Source organism: Malus sylvestris, chromosome 16 (assembly GCF_916048215.2).
Source record: "Malus sylvestris chromosome 16, drMalSylv7.2, whole genome shotgun sequence".
Taxonomy (NCBI): Eukaryota; Viridiplantae; Streptophyta; class Magnoliopsida; order Rosales; family Rosaceae; genus Malus; species Malus sylvestris.
The window spans coordinates 33,622,609-33,643,109 of record NC_062275.1 but is presented as its reverse complement, the minus strand read 5'-3'; the positions used below and the strand labels follow the sequence as shown (position 1 = coordinate 33,643,109).

The following is a 20,501-nucleotide window of genomic DNA, read 5'->3' as shown; positions in this document are numbered from 1 at the left end:
ATCATTTTGAGTAGCGTAAATGTAGATTTGGGCAAATGTAGAGTTGAATTATGATAGAAACTTAAGCCTTAAACTCTCTATTTTTAGAAAAACAGGCTCAAGAATCGAAGATCTATTGGCCAACTCCCCTTCCCCCCCCCCCCCTCTCCTCTTCTAACTCCATGGGCGCATGACTTTGGTCTTTGAGCAAACGTGTGTTTAATTATTTTGTAAGTATAAATTCATTAAGACTAAAGACGATAAATTTTACCATAGCTTTCATATTGGGATGTCAAGATTATATTAGTCACAAATAGAAATGCATCTACAGACAACAAAGAACGTAATATGGTGGCAGACCGTGTTGTTGATCTAGGAAACAACTTTGATTGAGGCTAAATGTATTTCGTGGCCGTTATGTTCGTAATAGGCCCCTTTTGAAAGATGATTTAATGTAACAGACGTTTTTAGGCCTTGTGCTATCTTTGTAATTTCATTTTGGGCATTGTTAACGTCTCCTCCACCGGCGGAGCCAGAGGCCTCTCCAAAGCAGGAAGCACCTGCATTGTCTCTTTGGCGAGAAAACTCCCCAAATGTAGTACAACTTCCCGTCCAGTTATGATGTCCTCTTATAAGTTTTTTCTTCACATGTTCTGGCAATCTCAGCGTATATCGATCCTCCTCTGCTCTAGGCCTAACTATGGAGTGCCCTGTTGAATGCGACCGCGAAAATCTTTCGGTTTCATTCTCTTTGTTTCGATCATGATTCTGATCGTGATCTTGATCTCGATCTCGAGTAGTGCTGCTGCTACTTTGTTCACCTTGTGCAACCATATTGTTATTGTTTTTACTACTGTTATCATTATTTCCTTGATGATGATGATGATCTTGGCCTTGTTCATCTTTAATGTCAATGCGGACAGCATCCAGATCCAACAGCACTGAATCATGCCCTTCATGAATGTCTTGCATGGCGTGGCTCTCATGAGCAAGAACCGGAGACTTGTCCGCCAAACTCGGGGCTACTACTTCGAGATTTCCACGACAAAATGGACAAGTTTTATGAGACTCGAGCCAGAGGTCGATGCAATCCTTGTGGAAAACATGGCAACACACCGTCAAGAGGCGTAGCATGCTATCGTCCTCAAACTCCACCAAGCAAATTGCGCATTCTAGGCCGTACTTCTCTATTCGAAAATCTTTGACACTTGCGTACTCAAATGTTGGAAATGATTCTATGAGTGAAACGTCAAGGCCTTCTTTGGGTACAACCGCCGTGCCCACAAGATCTCCGGAGGGTGTGCTCTGAAAGGAGGCAAGGATGTGATCCATGAAGCACTTGCAAAAGTAAATAGAAAAGAAACCCGCAAAGAAGAAGACAAGGAGGACGGTCAGAAGGATGATAATTGGAGGGGAGGCGGCATGTTGAGGTACTGGGGAGTAATTTGTATTCGTGGTCGATGATGACATTCCCTGCATAAAGAAGACTGAGCGGCAATACCTTGATGTTAACCTTGTGGCCGGAGATCGGCTTGCACTTCCGGCCAGCCCTAGTGCATGGATATTCTGAGACGACGGAACACAACAATAATAGTAATAGTAATATTGACGAGAAGGAGCTACAAAAGAGAACGTAATGTTGTTTGTGTTAGTGTCGGAACACAACAATGCATCTCCCCATGTTTTTGTGAGCATACAAAATTGTTGCCTTAATTTGGTATGTTGGCTGGCGATGTGGAAGTCGCTGGTAAGAACCAAAACTTCTGAGCTTAATTTGAGCGAACCCTTGAGAGAAGGATGGGGCTCAACTAATTACTCTCTTCACTATCATTCCAAACCACCAATTTCTTCATCAATAACACACACACACAAATAGGGTTAGGATTGATCAGATACATTACAAAGTGGATCCCATAAAAACGTGTTTTAAAATGTACATATATGTGTGTGTCTGAATCGGTGAACCCATTTTTTGACATTCTTAGGGCCCACTCATTTTATTGTGGTCTTTGTAGAAATATATACGTCCATTTTCTTCACTAGAAATGAATATTTTTAATGATTTTATATTTGTCTATCTTTTTGCAAAGAAGATTTGAAATATGAACAATTCGGATTCTTGAAAATTTACGAAATGGAAACCCCAAAAAAGTGTGTCGAAAAATGTCTCTGGATCTAGATCCATATATATAGGATAGTGTTATCCACACTCATTTTTACTTCTCACACACCCTTCTTAATTTCCGAACGTCGGATCAAAAGTAAAAAAAGACAATGGCAAAAAATTAACAAGCGCATGTAGAAGATAAAAATAGATGTACGAATAACACTATCCTCTATATATTGAGCCACCCGTATATTTCAATGCCATATTTGGCCCTTGGTGCAACGTTGGCACTTCTCTTTCCATTGTTAGAAGGAGTCCCAAATTCGAATCTTGCCTGCCCATTCATCGAATAAGAAAGAAAAATCCAGTCATATTATTTTGCATCATACGAGAGAATACAGTTTCAAACAGTACAAAAGAACCTCAAAGGCAGAAGACTGGATACAAATACCATGACTAATTCGAGAATAGGGGATGCAAGATAAATACCTTATTTAACTGATAGTTCGGACCAAGTGGTACAAACTAAGGACCATCGTCTCTTTCGGACAAAGAGGGTCGTCACATAATTATATATGGTAACAAGGAAGACTCAGATTAGGAGAGTGATACAAAGCTTCAAGTTCTATTTGTAGCAAAAAAATTCTCACATGAAACAAACACATCGGATGTGACTTAACAAGCCTCACATGAAACAAACACATCGGATGTGACTTAACAAGCCCGCGATTAACCTGAACTCGAAGCGAGGATACAGAAACTTTTGCAGAAGTGTTACAGCTACATGATGATACCGTAATCTCTTACAAGGACTAGGTATCTAGTTTTCTATCTAATTTATGTAAGCGACCACAGTGCATTGCAGGCGAGCAATCCCAAATTCTATTCGATGTCATCAATCCAGTCACCGTATATCCTACTGATTTTGTCTGGTCCCTTCCATTTCTGATGGGCTCTCGGCCCTGATCTCTGAATTACAATAGATGATCTTTGTGACGGAACTCCAAGGTGATAAACATCAGAAAATGAGACTAGAGGGACCGATACTACCACAGCATCTCCTGGAGTTTTCGAAGGCATTACTCCCTGCTTATTGTCAGGAGCGACTGAAGAAGAATCTTTAGTTTCTCCCTCCACAAGCCCACCACCATACCGGTGTAATTCTGCAGTCAGAATTTCAGGATTTCAAAGTCAGATACTGAAAGCACTAAACGATTAGTCGTGATAGATACTGCACACAAGTTCAAACTGAAACAAAAATATAGTCCTCAGATAGCGGAAGACAAATCATCCAGATTCCAGACAACACATTAGCATGCTACTCTTCGGTGGCAGAAAAGTTTAAGTTGAACAGATGTTGTCAAGTGCGTTCTCATAAGAGCATATTTGCATTTATTGTCAACTAACTGTGAATACTTGCGATCTTAACAGGAGCATCACCATGCCAATTTTTATGAACACTTTCTAATCTTTCATTTTTCGGCCAGAACTTGTACCGATACTTCAGTAGCCAATAAACAAAAAATTAGAGAAAACAAGTAAACAAACAAATGCACAATCTAGTATCATTACGCATGATACAACAGTAACAGCACTGCGTAGCCAGACTGGATCAAGTTGTACAACAATAGTATGCATCTACATGATCCTTGCTTAAGCTTTATATTTTGAGGGTAAATTCCATTGTGCCTTTCCTCATGGAAGATGCACAATATTTCCCTAGACTTCAATGCACAAGTCAAACCACCAATAAGAAAAAGTTGATCAGCTCAAAAGTGTGGGCTGGCCACATCTCTCTTAAGCTGGTTGCTAATTTGAATTTGTCGCCATCTGTATGGTTGGTCAGGTGATATACATTGTTGGTTTACCACTACCCAAAACCTTAAGTTCATAGGAATGTCCCCATTCTGCACGTGGAGAGGCAGAGGAGAAACATAGGTCCAGCCCCACCCTGCACCTTGCAATCCTACAATAAAGTAAGAATGGGGATTGGATTTTGAACCAATGACCTCCTACTACCGATGCTCTAGTACCATGCTAGACAACCAGATCCCAAAACCCTAAGCTGTTGTGAACCAATAATTGTTTTAAACTTTAACAGTGGGAATATGCCCGGTGTTTCTGAGAAATTTCCACTGAAGGCATGAGAGAGTCTGGATTTGTCTTCTCCCTCATTAAAGACATGATAGGAGTTAGAAACTTATATCACTTATATTTTTTTATAAAGTCCTCTCACACATATATATGCTCAGAGGCAGATCCAGACAATAAGAATTCCATAAATATCTGTGTCAGCAGTGTAGATTCGATACACCATCTCATTCTCTACCGCTAATTATGTCAAAATCTTTGTTTCTTCTAAACTTACAGAGGCTCAGGTGGTATGTTTTATCACAAGGAATGAAAAAATGGAACAGAGCTTCTAACTAGGAACTTCTCTAGCCTAAAATAAAAGATGCTCTTATTAATGATTATCATAATACGAGTGGCCTTCTTAGTTAGATGTAAGCCTCTTTTGGACTGATTGTTCTGTACCAGCCTCTTTGTTAAGGTTTTTCAGTGGGTTGGAGAACAGCCCTAGACCCCCCCTGATGACTTGCTGATTGTTCGATCTAGTGATGGTAACATCGACTCCGCTGCTGGAATCCGAAGGGTATTATTCAGCTGACCTTCTTCCTTCGTATTCTCTAATCATACCCATGTAAATTATAATAATAATTAAGAAACGGACAAACCATCCAGTTGTCCAAATCAGCATAGGCAACTTCAATAACATCTTGGTTCAAGGCCATGGATGGTTAAGAAAAATGAAAGATAGAAGAGCTTATGGGAGATTTCTTCCCACCACCATAATGAGTTCACTCTTTCCTGTCATAATCAATAACACAGGTGAACAAGTAAGCAATAATTCAACAGCATATTTCTGCTACGGAAACTATTCCTCTAAATTCCACTATAGATTGGCTCAAATGAAAGACGGGATGAGCAGCTTCGAATAAAGTCTTATGTTCTTGCAATCCAGAACCTCTGTCCTAACATCGGAATTGGGCTTTCCCAGGCTCTCAATGAAAGACAACAGAACAAAGAAAGGTGTTGACAAGCATCTTTGTCTTATGATGAAAAAGAAACATTCTTTTGTTAAAAGAAACATTCCTGTGTTAATGTTTCCTTTTTACAGGGGGGGAAACAAAGGTAACAAAGTCTTTGTTAATGATGCACCAAAACAAAAAGTAAACCAGTACCATGATTTTGAAAATATTGGAAAATAAACTTAAATAGTAGTTGATCATAATTGAATCACTTAACATACTCAAGTACTTTTCAAAATCAAGAGCAAAACAAGAACAGGCGTGGGACATAAATGATGTATCAAATTATAATTTTACAACAATTATTTAGAGTTAGCTCAATGTCTTACTTATTTGGGACAACGGAAGTTGAGAACATCAAGCATCCATGTAAAGAAACTGAAACCAGTATTTCTTAAGTCCTAGAATGGAAGCATAAGCAAGACGGCTAGCTCTATGAAAATGTACATGGACAAATGACAACATGAAGGAACTATAAAAATTAAATTATTCTCATCCTCAAATCAGATACCTATTACAGCATGGAATATTGCTGAATCTTCAAACTGGAGCTATAAAGACAAACACTAGCCTATATACAGAATCAACATCAATTCTTTTCTGTTATCTAAGCGAAAATGGAAAAAGTATATAAATCATACCTGCTACACCATGAGCAAAATGGCATTTGCTTCCAAATGGGCAATATCCTGTCAATTCCCACTTATTGCAAATCCTTGTTTTCCAGTTTGATGGCTTGTTACTTGCTCCATTCGCAGCAGCAGAACCACCACCATACCCTCCAGGACCTAAACTTATTGCCACACTCTCTCTATTCTTCGACTGCTCATCATGTAGAAAAGTGCAATTATCCCCATAAGGACACCCTTCCTCAGTATAAAACTTTTTGCAATGCCTCCCTTTATAGGATCTTGGAGTCTCCACACCATATCCTGTAGAGACGATTGGAATTTGGTACTCTTCCCTTGGCTCTGAAGATACAGCCTTTTCTTCCTCGTGGGCAGCCACAATTTCTTGCCAATTTGGTGGCGGCCTCCGAAGCTCTTCAATGCTATGAGCAAAGTTACAATTGGTAACATAGGGGCACGTCCCAGCACGGAATTTGCAACAAAGTTTGGTTTTGAAAAACATTTTCCCAATGGCTTTTGACCGGTTAGATGAAGTTGCATCTTGGGAGTTTCTTGATTTCTTATTTGGGGGTTCGCTTCCAGAGCGACTTTGCGACTGCCTTTGATCATAATTTGAGTTGGACATGGTGTCCGCCAACGCGTCACCATTATTCCAAACACGGTACTCATCCTCAGTAGCCCAAACTGCCTGGTCACTAGACCAAATATCACCACCATCACCACCACTATTCCCAGTGATTACATGGACTACATTGCTCTCTCTACCATAATCCATTGGAATTTGGAAGTACAATTCCTCAACAACAAAGTAGAGTGCTTGAAACAAAACAAGACTGCTCTATAAAAACCCGAATACCAAAACACCCACAAGTTAAATTCACTAAAATTCTATCAAAATTTTAGAAATTTTGAATGGAAAAAAAAAACCAACAATCTGAGAAATGGGTATTTCAAGAACCCACCTCTAACACACAAATTACACAGCTTTTAGCTATGAAACTTCCCCAGAAATAACAAGTACCTACTACTACTACTGCAACAACAACAACTACAAGAGATCAAAGAAAGATACAAAGGGGGGAAATGGGAAAGTGAAACACTTTACCAAGTTGGAATTGCAGTTGGATCTACAGCCTCAAAATGTCCAAAACATAATTACCAGAAAAGTGGCAGAAAAGTGGCAGAGCAAAATGGGTAACTGTTAATGCATTAATAAGGGGAAAGTGGTAGATAAATTGATAGGAGTGTTCAAATTAATGAGGCAATAAAGCAAGAAAGAAAGAATGAGAGTTTAAAGAGAGAATTGATTCAGAGATCCCTCAGATGGAGGAGATTTCCAACTTTTCACATCAAAGGTTGTAAATTTTCAGAGGAAAGACTTGGACGAGACTCTCTACTTTTGTTCCATTTTTAGTCATTTCCTATTTTCTTTTCCAACTTTTTGTCTTTTACTTTGGAGGCGATCCTGAGCGTGCGTTAGTATTGAAAGGAAAATGTAAAAATAGTTGGTCTTCTGAAAGGAATTTACCATTACATGATATTTTAATGGGAAATTTTATTTGGACTCAGCTATCTTATTTCTACGTCCAATTAAAAAGTTTTCTCTACTAAACTTCTAAGTTTGTCCTTAAATAAATGAGAATAAGAAAATAAACATTAGTGTTTATATCTCTACACCCAATAACTAAAAAAAATGACACACATCTACACTCTTCCATTATTTTCATCAACAAGTAAGCTTGCTGGAAACCCGTGTTGCAATAAACCCTTAGCGGCCCTCATTTATAATTTCAGCGGAAAAAACTTCTTACCAATTTGTTGGACATTAAACAAATTCCGAGAAAAAAACTTTCATGTCAATGTCTATTTAGATGAGATAGCAACAAGGGTTTCTAGAAAGATGACTTGTTAGTTTTAATAATTTATGCAAGTAGCCAACTCCCAGATAACGGTTCAAACAAACAAACATATCAGCCTAAAACCTACACTAAAATTATAAAGGATGGCTAATAAGGGTTTTTAGCAAGCTAATTCATTGATGAACTCGAGAGAATATTTTGCTGTTATTTAGGTGGGTTTTGCTAGAAATAATGAACGAGTTCACCAACGTGCCAATTTTGGAGTTATAGGGTGTAGAGATAAAAACATCAATGTTTATTTTCTTTTCTTTTCTTATTCCTATTTATTTAAGGGTAAACTTGGAAGTTTGGTAGATAAAACTTGTTAGTTGGGTTTAGAGATAAAATAACTGGGTCCAAATAAAATTAGCAAAACTAATGAAAATGACTTAAAAACTTTAAGTTTTAACAATAAGGACAAAATAAAGGGTAAAGTGAATAGTACCATGATTGACTTTTTAGTGTAAAAATGTGGTTTTTCGTTAAAGTGAACAGTACCAAGAGCTTTTTATTAAAGTTCCCAATAAAATTTCCCTATTTTAATTTAGTAATGCACTATTATGTGTATATATTCTTATTTCATTGGAATGAGATGCTAACGGTAAATTCTTTTCATGTAAATTTTTGTGACGACCTGTCCCAAATTTTATTATTTTATAAATTTAAAAATGTGAAATTTACGAAAATACCCTTAGAGGCGAGGGTATTGACTTTCGTGGATCAGCATATAGTGAGGTGTATGAATTAATCCTTTAATGTTTTCCTAAAGTACTCGATAAGTATTTTTGGTTTAAGTCACTATTTATATATTTTCATATATTTTTATAATGTTTATAATTATTTTTCATATTTAATTATTTGAAAAGAGGAAGAAGAAACAGAGAAAAAGGGACTGGGCAGAACTACCCAATCTAAGAAGGAGAGGAAGAGAACATGAGGGACCGGGAGAAAAAGTGCAACGAATCGGGAGAAGAGAGAAGGAGAGGATGACCCAATCAGAGAAGGAGAAAGGAGGGGGAAAGGAGAGAGTGAGATGCACGAAATCATGGATCCCTCACCAGATCCTTGCGACCCAACCCTTAAAGCAGTGGAACTCAATGGGTTCCAATGGTTTTTCAGGTCCTATTATAAAATACAGTGTACTAACTATTAATCATTAAAACATAAAGTTAAAACGCACATTTTTCACCAATATCCCTCACATTGCTCAATTCCTTAAACAAGGCTATTGTCTCTATTATTTAATCTCATTTCTTATATGGATGCATCTAACGTCTCATTAGACTGCCTACGTACCCTAAACAAGGATCAAGCCATTCGTAGTTCACGACAGTGTTTCAAAACATTCACAGTAATCATAAGCAATAATCAATTTATAAACATTTATGGAATTGTCAATCTCATATATATATATATATATATATATATATATATATATATATATATATAATATATACAATAGAAAGGAAAAGACCCACTCACCTGAGGTCCGCGCTACGACTCCCTAGCACGCATATCGAGACATCACGAACCATCGTCGCCTGTGACCAATTATTAAATCACATCTCAGAGTTCTAACTGATAAAATACATAATTTACATAAAACCCATCCCTACGTAATTCAGTTTGAGAGATCTGTATCATGGATTTCGGATTCGTTGCTTCCAAAGATACACATTATACTTCTAGAATAATATCCTAAGGTTTCATTATGATCCAACGGTCGGATCTCCGCCAATTGCCAAAATCAAGTGGCAATCAATATTTTATTTTATGAACTTACAAATCCAATTCGGGAAGATCCGTATGTCGGATTTCTGATCCGTACGTTTCTATGGTCCTTAAATATTATGTACTATAATATATTAAAGTTTGGTGACGATCCAACGGTTGGATCGTCGATTCACATCTTTACCAAGTAACGTATCTTAATGAATTTTGGTCCAAACGATCAACCTATGATATAAAATCACCACAACTGAACTCAAGACATCTAATTTAGCCTAAGAATGACATCGGCGGTCCCTTGGCCACGCGCCGCAGTGGGTGGCGGTCGGCCGCCTCGGCTCGCAAGAAAATTCAACTATTTATAAAAATTACCAAATTTTGCAGAAATGAAGATCTCAGTGAGTGGAGCAAATTTCATACCTGTGACCAAGGCCAATTTGCCCATGAAGAGCTCCAATTTCACTCAAATCCGAGGGAAACCCTAGAATGGGTTTTCTTCAATTCGACATCCTCGGTGTTCCAACGTCTTCACCACTGCTTGGGCTTTGTTCCTGGGGTTGAGTAGAGTCCCTTGGTGGTGGTGATTGACGGAGTTAGCTTCACGATCATAAGATTTCCTCCATGCACCCCCGGAACCTACGAGTTCTATTTTTCTTAAAATCAAGGCAATATCTAGTGAAATTTGATTGGAAATGGAAGATGGGAAGTCATGGAAGGTTTCTTAGGTGGTAAATTGGTGTAGCAGGAATTTCGCCTAAAAAACCATCGGAACCCATTGAGTTCCATTGCTTCGTAGGTCGGGTCGCAAGGATTCGATAAGGGATCCATGATCCCGTGCATCTCACTCTTTCATTTCCCCCCCCCATTTCTCCTTCTCTAATTGGGCCATCCTTTCCTTCTCTCTTCTCCCGATTCGTTGCACTTTCTCTCCCGGTCCCTCATGTTCTCTTCCTCTCCTTCTCAGATTGGGCAGTTCTGCCCAGTCCCTTTTTCTCTGTTTCTTCTTCCTTTTTTCAAATAATTAAATATGAAAAATAATTATAAACATTATAAAAATATATGAAAATATATAAATAGTGACTTAAACCAAAAATACTTATCGAGTACTTCAGGAAAACGTTAAAGGATTAATTCATACACCTCACTATATCCTGATCCACGAAAGTCAATACCCTCGCTTCTAAGGGTATTTTCGTAAATTTCACATTTTAAAATTTATAAAATAATAAAATTTGGGACGGATCGTCACAATTTTTCTCTTACATATGTCATTATTTTATTAGATACTAGTATGTACTCACACACAAAGTGTGTGAAATTTTTTACTTTTGTTGTTAAAATAGAAGGAGTTAGTAAGGACTATGCTTATAGCATCCTGAAGGAAAAGCAAGTCCTAGGGGGATGCTTTGTTGATCTTCTAGCAGCTCTTGGATGCTTAGTCTGGTGTTATGTTGAGTGTCTTCGACACCGATAAGGTGTTTCCATTGACTTTGAGGAGCTTCTCATGGCAGTCAGATGTTTTTGGCACTGGTAAGGTGTTTCCCTCGGCGCTGACCAAGGTGCGATTTACGCTGCCATGAAAGCTGAGGTGATGATGGTAGCCAAAGCTTGTTTAGCTGCAAAAAAGATTGAAAATTTAGAGTCTAAGCTCAACCATTTGATAGGGTCCAATGTCTCTGCCCTTACTTTCGGCGCATGCCAATCCTTAGAGTGCAAAGACTCCAAAATTATAGGAAACCTGGTGATTCTTTGCTTGATTAGGTTCCCAAATCTTGTGGAACAAGCATGGTCTATCTTAGCAAAATCTACGAGCTTCACCCACTAATTCTAGAACATGATGATGGTGGCATCACTGATCCGTTTAGTCAGCTTTGTGATGGAAGCTGTTGAATTCATGACTGGATTTCTGAGGTGGGCATATTTCAATCCACCTTACTCCGACATGAAAAATCATGGTCCTATAATTGCTCCTAACTATGCATCTAAAAGGACTTGTTCCCTTTGAAGATGGGTAGTTATCTAAAGACCATGCCTTTCATAGTAAGTCGAAATATGAACCTTTTTTTTCTTTCTTCAGTCATGTGGCATCTCAACTTCGTTTTTGGTGAACCTGTGGACATCAAGGTGTTTCGTGTATTAGCGCACTACCTTGTAAATCGTGTTATCAATATCGCAATAATGAGGATTATCATAGTTGCTTGTGAGCAAAAACCGAAGCTTTGTCCATTGTTTTCTCTAGCCAAATCCAGTTGTCGAATATGTTGATTACGATCTGTATTAAATGGTTAGGGGATTCTAAGACATCATCTATAAACACCATCTGATTGCCAGGCTTCTTAAAAATTTCTAAACTTTTCCAAAAAGCCTTCAATTTTCTCCCTACAAACCAAGTATGAGATTTCCGTTCTTTTCATCGATCTTACTCAAATCCTTTGACTTTATCCTAAAATCGATGGATGCCCCTTCCAATGAACTTTATGCTTATATCGCTAACTATGATTCTTAATTTGAGCCTCTTATGGTGAAGGTACAAAGTGAAGAAGAAGCGAAAGTTTTTATCAGTCTCCTTCAACACTTCCTAAATAGCTGTCGGTTTGATGGGAAGTTGGCCACCATGTTCAGAATCCTCTCCCTACGCCTGCGGACCATAAACGCCTATGTACCAGGATTCACCTTGGGTACCCAGATCTAGGATTGAAGTTCCATTTGTCTCATTTCTTAAAATAGGTATTAAGCTATCATGACATTGCCCTCTGCAACCTTACTCCAGCATCATTTTGCATTCTTACATGCTTTGAGCTTTTAAACAAATGGTATGGGGCGAAGTTAGGAATTCAAGAATTCCATATGTTGTACACTATGCATAAGAGTTTTGATCCTCACTACTTATTCCAATTGCATTGCAGTGTTAGATGGGCCGCCAATATAACCAATCTGCCATGCCATGATAAGGATTGATATAAAGACATTCTAGTTGTGGACAGAAACTAGGAATGGGATATTTCTGGAACCAGAATTTGAAATACTCCTTTTACCGGTCTTAACTGTAATAATAATGTCACAAACATCGGTCAATGTAGTCCATAACTAATCAACAAGGACTTCAACAACATTCATCTTGCACACCGGAATTGAAGATGGCTAATAGCTTTGGAGAGAACTAAGGAGCATGAGCGAGACGCCATTATCAATTTATGTTCTAATTATCATATCAAAAATTTGGTATTATCAATGTAATGGACGCAAAAGATGAGAAATACCCAGTGAAGATCCTGGATGTCCAGACGTCGGAGAAAAAGAAAAGAAAACACCTTGAAATTGTAGCTGAGAAATATGGTGGTAGTAAGCCTTCAAAAAAGAAGACTATCAAATCGGAAAAATCCATCATCCATGCAAGTTATAGGGTACTAGTGATCCAAGATGCTACCCCTTTGAGTTAGGGCTTATTGAATATGAAAAGCAGCAAACCATGGTGGTTAGAGACAAAGTAATGTCAACATTACTCGAAGATGAGGATCTCACTGATGGCTCTTGTGAAGCCTAAAATGATCCCAAAAATTCTAAAGGTGACACGTGGACTTTTATTCAAGAAAGACAAGATTGCCCTCAATAAATGGGTTGGCTTCTCAGATTCTCCCACGCGCAGCTCACACCCCTGGAGGTCTCAGCAGCTGAATATGACTGCCTGCATCTCACCTGCCCTTGGCAAGGAATTAAAGATAAGGATTAATTACCCAAATCCTATCTTTAATACATTCCTAATTGAAATTGACTTTAATCAAGTAAGTAATCCTAATTTAAATAAATTAGGGATAATTACACCATTATCTAAAGATATTATTTCTTATTTAATATCTTGGGAATATTTAGAGAATATCTCTCCATTAAACATTATATGGCTGGCCCTAGCTTTATAAATACCCCATATTCTACCAAATTTTCAAAGTTTTTGCAACCCTAAAAAAGCCCTAAACACTTTACTCTCTAAGAGAAACTAACTTTGGCATTGGAGATCCATTGACCTAACTCCCCCCCCCCCAACCTTGTGGGCGCGTGAGGCTTAGGTCTCTAATCAAAGGTGTTGATCGTTTTGCAGGTGCATTTTCGTCAAGACTAAAGACGGTGAAAATTTGCATCGACAAATTGGTGCTTTCATTAAAAGCTGATTCAAAATAATCGAAAAAGCATCTTGCATTAGTTTCTTGAATTTTCTATTACGTTGAATTTCTCACACGTTGTATCAATTAATTTTTCCTAGAAAAGTTTCTTGATCAGTCCCTGGAGAAAGGATACAATGGTAGGAAATTTGGAAACTTCAACGAACGGAACCCTGTGCGTGCAAGGATTTGGATCGAAGAGTGGAGATGAGGACATAGTCCCATGACGGAGATCATCAAGGCTCAACACGACAGCAGGAGGAGCCCTACCACTACGGAGCTGCATCACCATTATTGTCGTGACCCAGTAGCCACGGTAAGGCCACCAGGCCATGGCCTAAACCTCAACAATGTTGCCCTTGCAGCACACAGACCAAAACTTAGCAGCTGCCACAACAAGCCCAGGGCAGGAGGCCCAGCCCAATGCAATAGGTATTGTTGCACAGTAGGCCCAGACCCAAGCTCAGAATGTAGCAGTTGTTGCCAACTAGGCAGCTCAACGAGCCTAAGCCCAAGCCACTTAGCCAGCAGGCCATGATGTGGCAGCCCAACGGCTAGGAAGGTCTACGACCATATAGGCCCAAGGCGAGGCGCAAGATTAGTTCCATACCCTGCCGCCACATTCAATCTGGAATTTCAACGAATTTTCCTTGGTTTGCACTAAGGAATATTCGTCATACCGATCAATCAAGAAAAAGTTTGACCATTTCTTCAACATGAAGAATGACCCGAAGTAGTCACTCCGTACTTACGTCAAGAGATTCAAGACGGAGAATGCGAAGATTGTCGGATATGATGGCAACATCGCATGCTCAGCTTTTCAAAAAGAGATCCCAGCAGATCACCCGTTTTTTGGAGAATTGATTATAGGCGAGAACCTGTCCATGGAAAACTCTTATGCTTTGGCAAAAAAGTACTCCCTCTAGGATGAAGAAAAATGCTCCTAGAAGCCGCCTGAGCAGTTGCGCAAAGAGGCTGAACCGACCTACAAAAAGGTGAGTGATAAACCGCTCAACAACAAAAGCAAGCCAGGAGATACACGCAAGGACTGGTCCCCGGCAAAGGGAGGCACAACGCCCAAGATGTACACCAAGTTCTCAAGGAGTCGACGAAGAAGTCTTTCACCCCAGAAATAGTAGTTAAAGTGCAGAAGGACGACTCTACCTTCACCCAATAGCAATCACAGCAGGCAGGTCAGGAATATGGCGTTAAGATCAACAATGTCCTGGCAGATGAATCAGGATGAAACTTGAAGAAGTCACCGAGCACATCTTCCTTGACCTTAAGCAACGGTCAGACCATGCTGAACACACAACCAAAGAAGATTTGAGCGATCCTCGATATCAAGTCCCCTGCTACTCTAAAAGAGATCCAAGGTCTAACCTGATGAGCAGCTGCACTCAGCCAATTCCTCTCACGATCTGCCGACCGATCCGAGCCGAAAGCAGCGAAGAATCTATGCATCTATGTGGCGGTAATTGAGTAACAATGAGCTTTACCTTCATATGAGAAGAGTCGGGGGTGCGACCACCTGTATTCAACAGTTCAAAAGCTTTCTTCGATGCAGAAACCAAAAAGTCAAAACTTTAATTTTGGCGCTAGTTGTTACAACCAAGAAGCTCAGGTCGTACCTTTAGACATACGCAATCATCGTCATGATGTGATATTCCACACAATCCAAAGGCACGACGTTAAAGGCGTGAAAAATGGCGTACATTCTGACGAACGCATTAGCCCTACCTACAGGAGATTTCCGACGCCTGCACGTCGATGTATCATCTAACTACCAAGGATCGAGGGCAGGCCTAGTTTTTATTACTCCGGACGGTTCGATGCTTCAGCAGGTAATCACTCTAAGCTTCCGATTAGCGTACGAAGCCCTACTAGCAAGTCTTCGATTAGCGAAAGACCTAGCAGTGAAGAAGCTCACAATCTATTCTGATTCCCAGCTGATCACCAACCAAGCTTCGGGGGAGTACGCAACAAAGCATCCAAGGATGGCCTGATACCTCCAGAAGGTACGAGAATAGCTAGCGACGTTCTAAGCGTACACAACCACTTAGGTTTCATAAGCAGAAAATGCCCATGTAGACGCACTAGGAAGCCTAAGGTCCACACTTAACCATCAGCTCAGGCGCTTCATCCCAGTCGAGTACTTGGAAAAGCCAAACATAGATGAGAAATCAACAGTCGAGGTGGCGTAGATCAACACAACCTCATTCATAGATCCTTCTTAGGACCACATCTTCGTTGCCTATCGCCTCCCAACGACCTGGAGATTTTTAGTTCAATCCACAAAGGCGTTTGTGGAAACTACTCTAGAGGCCGCTTTTTGGCGCAAAAAAACTCTTAACGCTGGTTATTATTGGCCAACCATGCATCAAGACGCCAAAGAGTATGTTTTGTACGACAGATGACAGTGCTTTAAGCCTATACTTGCACTACCTATCAGTGAACTCCACTGGCAGACGATTTAAGTCATGTAGTGGGCAATTGGCTTGGTATGACTAATGCAACCTGCTACTAAGGGCAGAGGCATGATGATCGTAGCGATTAACTACTTCACAAAATATGTCGAAACCGAACCTATGACCATAACCACCCAAACGGACATAGAACGCTTCATATGAAATAACATCATCTGCTGCTTCGGCGTCTCACACTCTATCGTCATCGACAATGGTCCACAGTTCACGGGTAAAGATTTGGTAAAGTTTTTCGAAAAATATGGCATCAAGTAGCATATATCCACGCTCCGATATCTGCAGGGCAACGGGCAAGCCGAGGTGTCCAACAAGACCATCCTCAACTGCCTTAAGAAGACCCTCTCAGACAAGAAGGGCAAGTGGCCAGACGAGCTCCCTGGTGTTCTATGGACATATCGCACCATCAAAAGACGAGCAACCGAAACTCCATTCTCCTTAGTGTATTCTGAGGTAATCATTCCTTCCAACGTTGTGGTGCCATGTATCAACACTGTAATGCCAAACTTTGAGCAGAACAAAAAAGAGATGGCCATCAACCTTGACCTGGCAGAGGAAGAACGCGAGAAGGTTATCACCCGCATTGCGACCTATTAGCAGCAGCTCATCTCTAACTACAACAATAGGGCAAAAATTTGGTAGTTCCAGCTAGGAGACCTAGTCCTCAGAAAATCCTTCATCACCACCCTACGGGAAGGCTCTAAAAAGATGGCTCCCATCTGGGAAGGTCCGTACAAAATCAGCCGAGTAAGCGAAAATGGTAGCTACACCCTCACCATTATTAGCGACAAAGAAATCGACAAGCAGTGGAATGCCTCCAACCTGAGAAAGTACTATGTGTAATCTCCCACCATTCCTTAGACCCCGTCCAATACAAAAAAATGTTCGAAGACTTAAGCAGCTTGACGAACAAGACCTCGCATGCGGCTAAGAATTATCAGTTGTTATGCCATTACTGCCTACAAGCAAAGTTAATAAAAGTCTCTATCTTCAACGAAGATTGACGGAATTATTCACAAGCCTGGGCTGAATGCATAAACAAACTGACCAACTTCTACGATAAGCAGAAGACACCTGCTGCCCGGCAGACATGGTGCAAGACACCCGCTGCCCTGCAGACATGGTGTAAGACAACTGCTGCCCGACAGACATGGCATGTGATGCCCTGCAGACATGGCGTAAAACGCCCGCTTCCTCGCAGATATGGCATAACCACCCATGTGACAAGCAGAAGACGTAACCTGCACGTTCAGACATGGCATATCTGGAATATCCAGACGTGGATGGGTGGTACGACTGCTCAGTTTCCCCTGATGTCAGTGACTACCTGAGCCGGATAACTCCCCAAAAGTGGCCAAAATAATCCTTCCACTGGAATAGACTTAGCCAACTGAAGGATTCAATTTTGCGGGATCCCGGGTCTCTAACCGGAAAAGACGCTAAGTGCAGGACCCCAACCTATGAAAGAGTTTGCGTGACAAGATGGTTCGTCCTCAACGTACAAATCTTCATAAAATGGCTTGATTTTAAAGTGTTGCAATACTAGTTAAGCGACTTGCGAGATCAAAGCTGTGACTCGAAAGGATATGGACTCTGAGGAGCGATTTCGCCTACACCTTATGCCATAAAAACACCTCTAAGAGCCAGGGATGACACCTGAAGTAGTTACACAAGTCGTTTACTTCTGTAAGTAAGACACCTGGCTGACAACTAGACATTTAAAAGCCCAAGGCAGCTTGTAAGTTGAAACTTACGCCTGTTATGACTACGCAGACTCGCCTGGTTATTTACAAGCAGCACTTTCAGCCGACGGTCTATGGTTTAAGTTTTGCTGGGATAAAGTCAAATGTCACGACTATAGCAGCTACGCGGTCCTCTTTTACTTCATACGTGAAGCACGAGTTTGGCTGACGGCTCTATAAGTAAAAAATCTCGCAACATGCCCCAGGAGGCCCAAAGCTCAAGAAGCCACAAAGTTGAGTGTCACGACTATAGCAGCTACGCGGACCTCTTCTGCTTCCTACAAGAAGTACGAGTCCGGCTGACGGCTCTATAAGTAAAAAATCTTGCAACATGCCCTAAGAGGGCCAAAGCTCAAGAAGCCACAAAGTCGAGTGTCACGACTATAACAGCTACGCAGACCTTATCTGCTTCCTACGAGAAGCATCAGTCCGGCTGACGACTCTATAAGTCAAAAATCTCGCAACATGCCCTGGGATGGCCAAAGCTCAAGAAGCCACAAAGTCAAGTGTCACGACCATAACAGCTATGCGGACCTCCTCTGCTTTCTAAGAGAAGCACGAGTCTGGCCGACTGCTCTATAAGTAAAAAATCTCGCAGCATGCTTTGGGAAGGCTAAAGCTTAAAAAGCCATTCGAAAGCCAGAATACAACCATAGTGGCCACAAGAACTCCTCTGCTTTCTATGTAAAGCACATGTTTGACTGCTGGCCCTATAAGTTAAAAAATTTCGCAATACGCCTCGGGAGGGCTTAAGCTCACGAAGCTACCCAAAGCCAAGATTCACAGCTATGGTAGCTATGCCAACACGCCTACCTCCTATGAAGACAACAAGTTCGGCCACAAGCTCTATAAGTTGGAAATCTCGCATTTCTTCCTTTTGCACGTAAAGCTCTAGAGACCCCAAAGCCAAAACTGAAGCCTAAAGTGACCGCGCAAGTTAACTGTTCCATCGAAGTAGCCAACTCAACTGCCCGTCCTATGACAAAGTTTTACAAGATGCCTCAAGCAGGCAAGGCTCCCGAAGCCCCGAAGCTGAAACTAAAACCTAAGTGACGACGTGGGATCAACTGCTTCGTTGAAGTAGCTCACCCAGCCGCCCATCCTACGGTAAGTTTCAAGAAAGACATGGCAAAATAGAAAGATGAAGCAAAAACAAGGAAAGCTGTTAATTAAATTTCTAGCAAATTGATAAACCAGCTCGAATGCCAACAAAGTTCAAATAAAGTAGAACAAAAAGAACAAGAAGAAAACTCCTAAGTTTAAGCAAAAAGACTACTCTTTAGTAGCTTGCATAACCACTGGTTCCTCGACTACCACGCCTTCAGTAGCTGTGGCATTCCTAGCAGCCAAAGCTTTCATCAGCTCATCCTTAACCGCCCTTGCCTGGATTGCCTGACCCTCAGCTGCTCCACCAAAGGCAGCCTCAAATGAGAAATGAAACAGATCAACTAGAGAAATGGAAAAACTTTAGAAGTCATTCTCGGAAAACTCATAATCCAACGGCTTACCCTGAAGATGATTTACATAGCGAAGCTTGTAGAAATCGGTCTGATAAGAAGCAAGCGCCACTTCGTGACCAACTTTCTCATTCTTCAGCTGCGCATTGTCATCAACACGCCCAATGTGAGCACCCTGCAGCTTATCCAATTCCTTTTTCAGGTTCTCGCTAGCAGATAATGTACCTTGCAGGTCCATCCCTTGGAATTAAGCTTACTGGCAACCTCCTTGAGATAAGACACTTTGGCATGCATGAAGATTAGCTCATCGTCCTTGGTAAAGCAAACCGATCATAGCTCTGAATTGACATGCTCAAGGTCATCGACCATTGGAGAAACATGACTGATTTCCTTTTCTACAGCTTCCAACATCGCTTTAGTCGCACTAAGCCTAGCATTCAAATGGGCGACCTCCTGATGAGCGATCTTCAGTTACAAATAAGTGGAGGCAAAGACATCAGACCCCTTCAAAACGGCGAGTTCAGATTCGAGCTTCTCGATCTTTTCAGCAGCTGAACGAAGCTGAGGCACTAACACCACTTCGGCCTCCTTAGCACACTTAACAGCATCTTGATCAACGTGCATAGACTCAGTTGCCAGGATCTTATGCATTGTAGCAATCAGGAAATACCTTCTTGAGTAGGCAAGACACTTCGTAAAGGAATCTAAACGGATGATAACTTTCCCAACACTGTCAACAAACTTGGCACATGCATCGACGTCTGCAAGCAGGTTAGCCTTCAGTAGCACACAAACATCGAGAAACTCTCCAGCCTTAGATTCGGTGGATCTCTCACAACTGCCCGTGCGAGCAGATTTCCTCTTCTCAGCAGACAAGTCAATCACGGCAGAATGAGGAACTGGCTCAGGCGCCACCTTCCCACTCTTAATAGAGGCAAGCCTCTCAGAAGTCGATCCAAACTTGCCTTTCGATGGACGCTTCGATATAAACCCGAACACCGGAGGCGTCATCGAACCCTTTCGATGGGCAAGCCTCTCAGCAATGGATGCGATCATTTTCAGAACAACAGGTTTCACAGGCTCAGACTCAACCGTCTTCTTTACCCCTTTGGGGGAAGTTAGATCAATGGCAAACTTTTCGGCAGCAGACGAGCTCCCACAAAAAGCTAAAGAGTTCCTTGGCTTATTCTCAACCGAAGGTTCACAAGCTGGTGAAGAATACCTTTTCTTTC

The 20,501-nt window shown here is 40.9% G+C and overlaps 2 protein-coding genes across 2 annotated transcripts; both read right to left on the bottom strand.

Annotated features, from left to right (window-relative positions):
• Positions 1–224: 224 nt before the first annotated feature.
• LOC126607376 (RING-H2 finger protein ATL29-like) lies at positions 225–1,980 on the bottom strand. The gene has a single exon (XM_050274932.1). It carries the CDS (start codon positions 1,672–1,674, stop codon positions 352–354), a length of 1,323 nt encoding a protein of 440 aa, XP_050130889.1. The 5' UTR covers positions 1,675–1,980; the 3' UTR covers positions 225–351.
• A 581-nt stretch (positions 1,981–2,561) lies between these two features.
• On the bottom strand, positions 2,562–7,212 carry LOC126607378 (zinc finger CCCH domain-containing protein 56-like). Its single transcript, XM_050274935.1, has 2 exons — positions 5,817–7,212; positions 2,562–3,249 (listed from the first exon to the last, which is right to left on the bottom strand). Exons 1-2 carry the CDS (start codon positions 6,577–6,579, stop codon positions 2,969–2,971), a joined length of 1,044 nt encoding a protein of 347 aa, XP_050130892.1. The 5' UTR covers positions 6,580–7,212; the 3' UTR covers positions 2,562–2,968.
• Between the last annotated feature and the right edge of the window lie 13,289 nt (positions 7,213–20,501).

Bases quoted from the DNA above. Each gene is read 5' to 3' on its own strand.
- LOC126607376 (XM_050274932.1), bottom strand. From the start codon at position 1,674: ATGCTCACAAAAACATGGGGAGATGCATTGTTGTGTTCCGACACTAAC.
- LOC126607378 (XM_050274935.1), bottom strand. From the start codon at position 6,579: ATGGATTATGGTAGAGAGAGCAATGTAGTCCATGTAATCACTGGGAAT. The intron at 3,250-5,816 runs GTATGATTTATA...TTCTGACTGCAG, and splicing joins TTTTGCTCATGGTGTAGCAG to AATTACACCGGTATGGTGGT.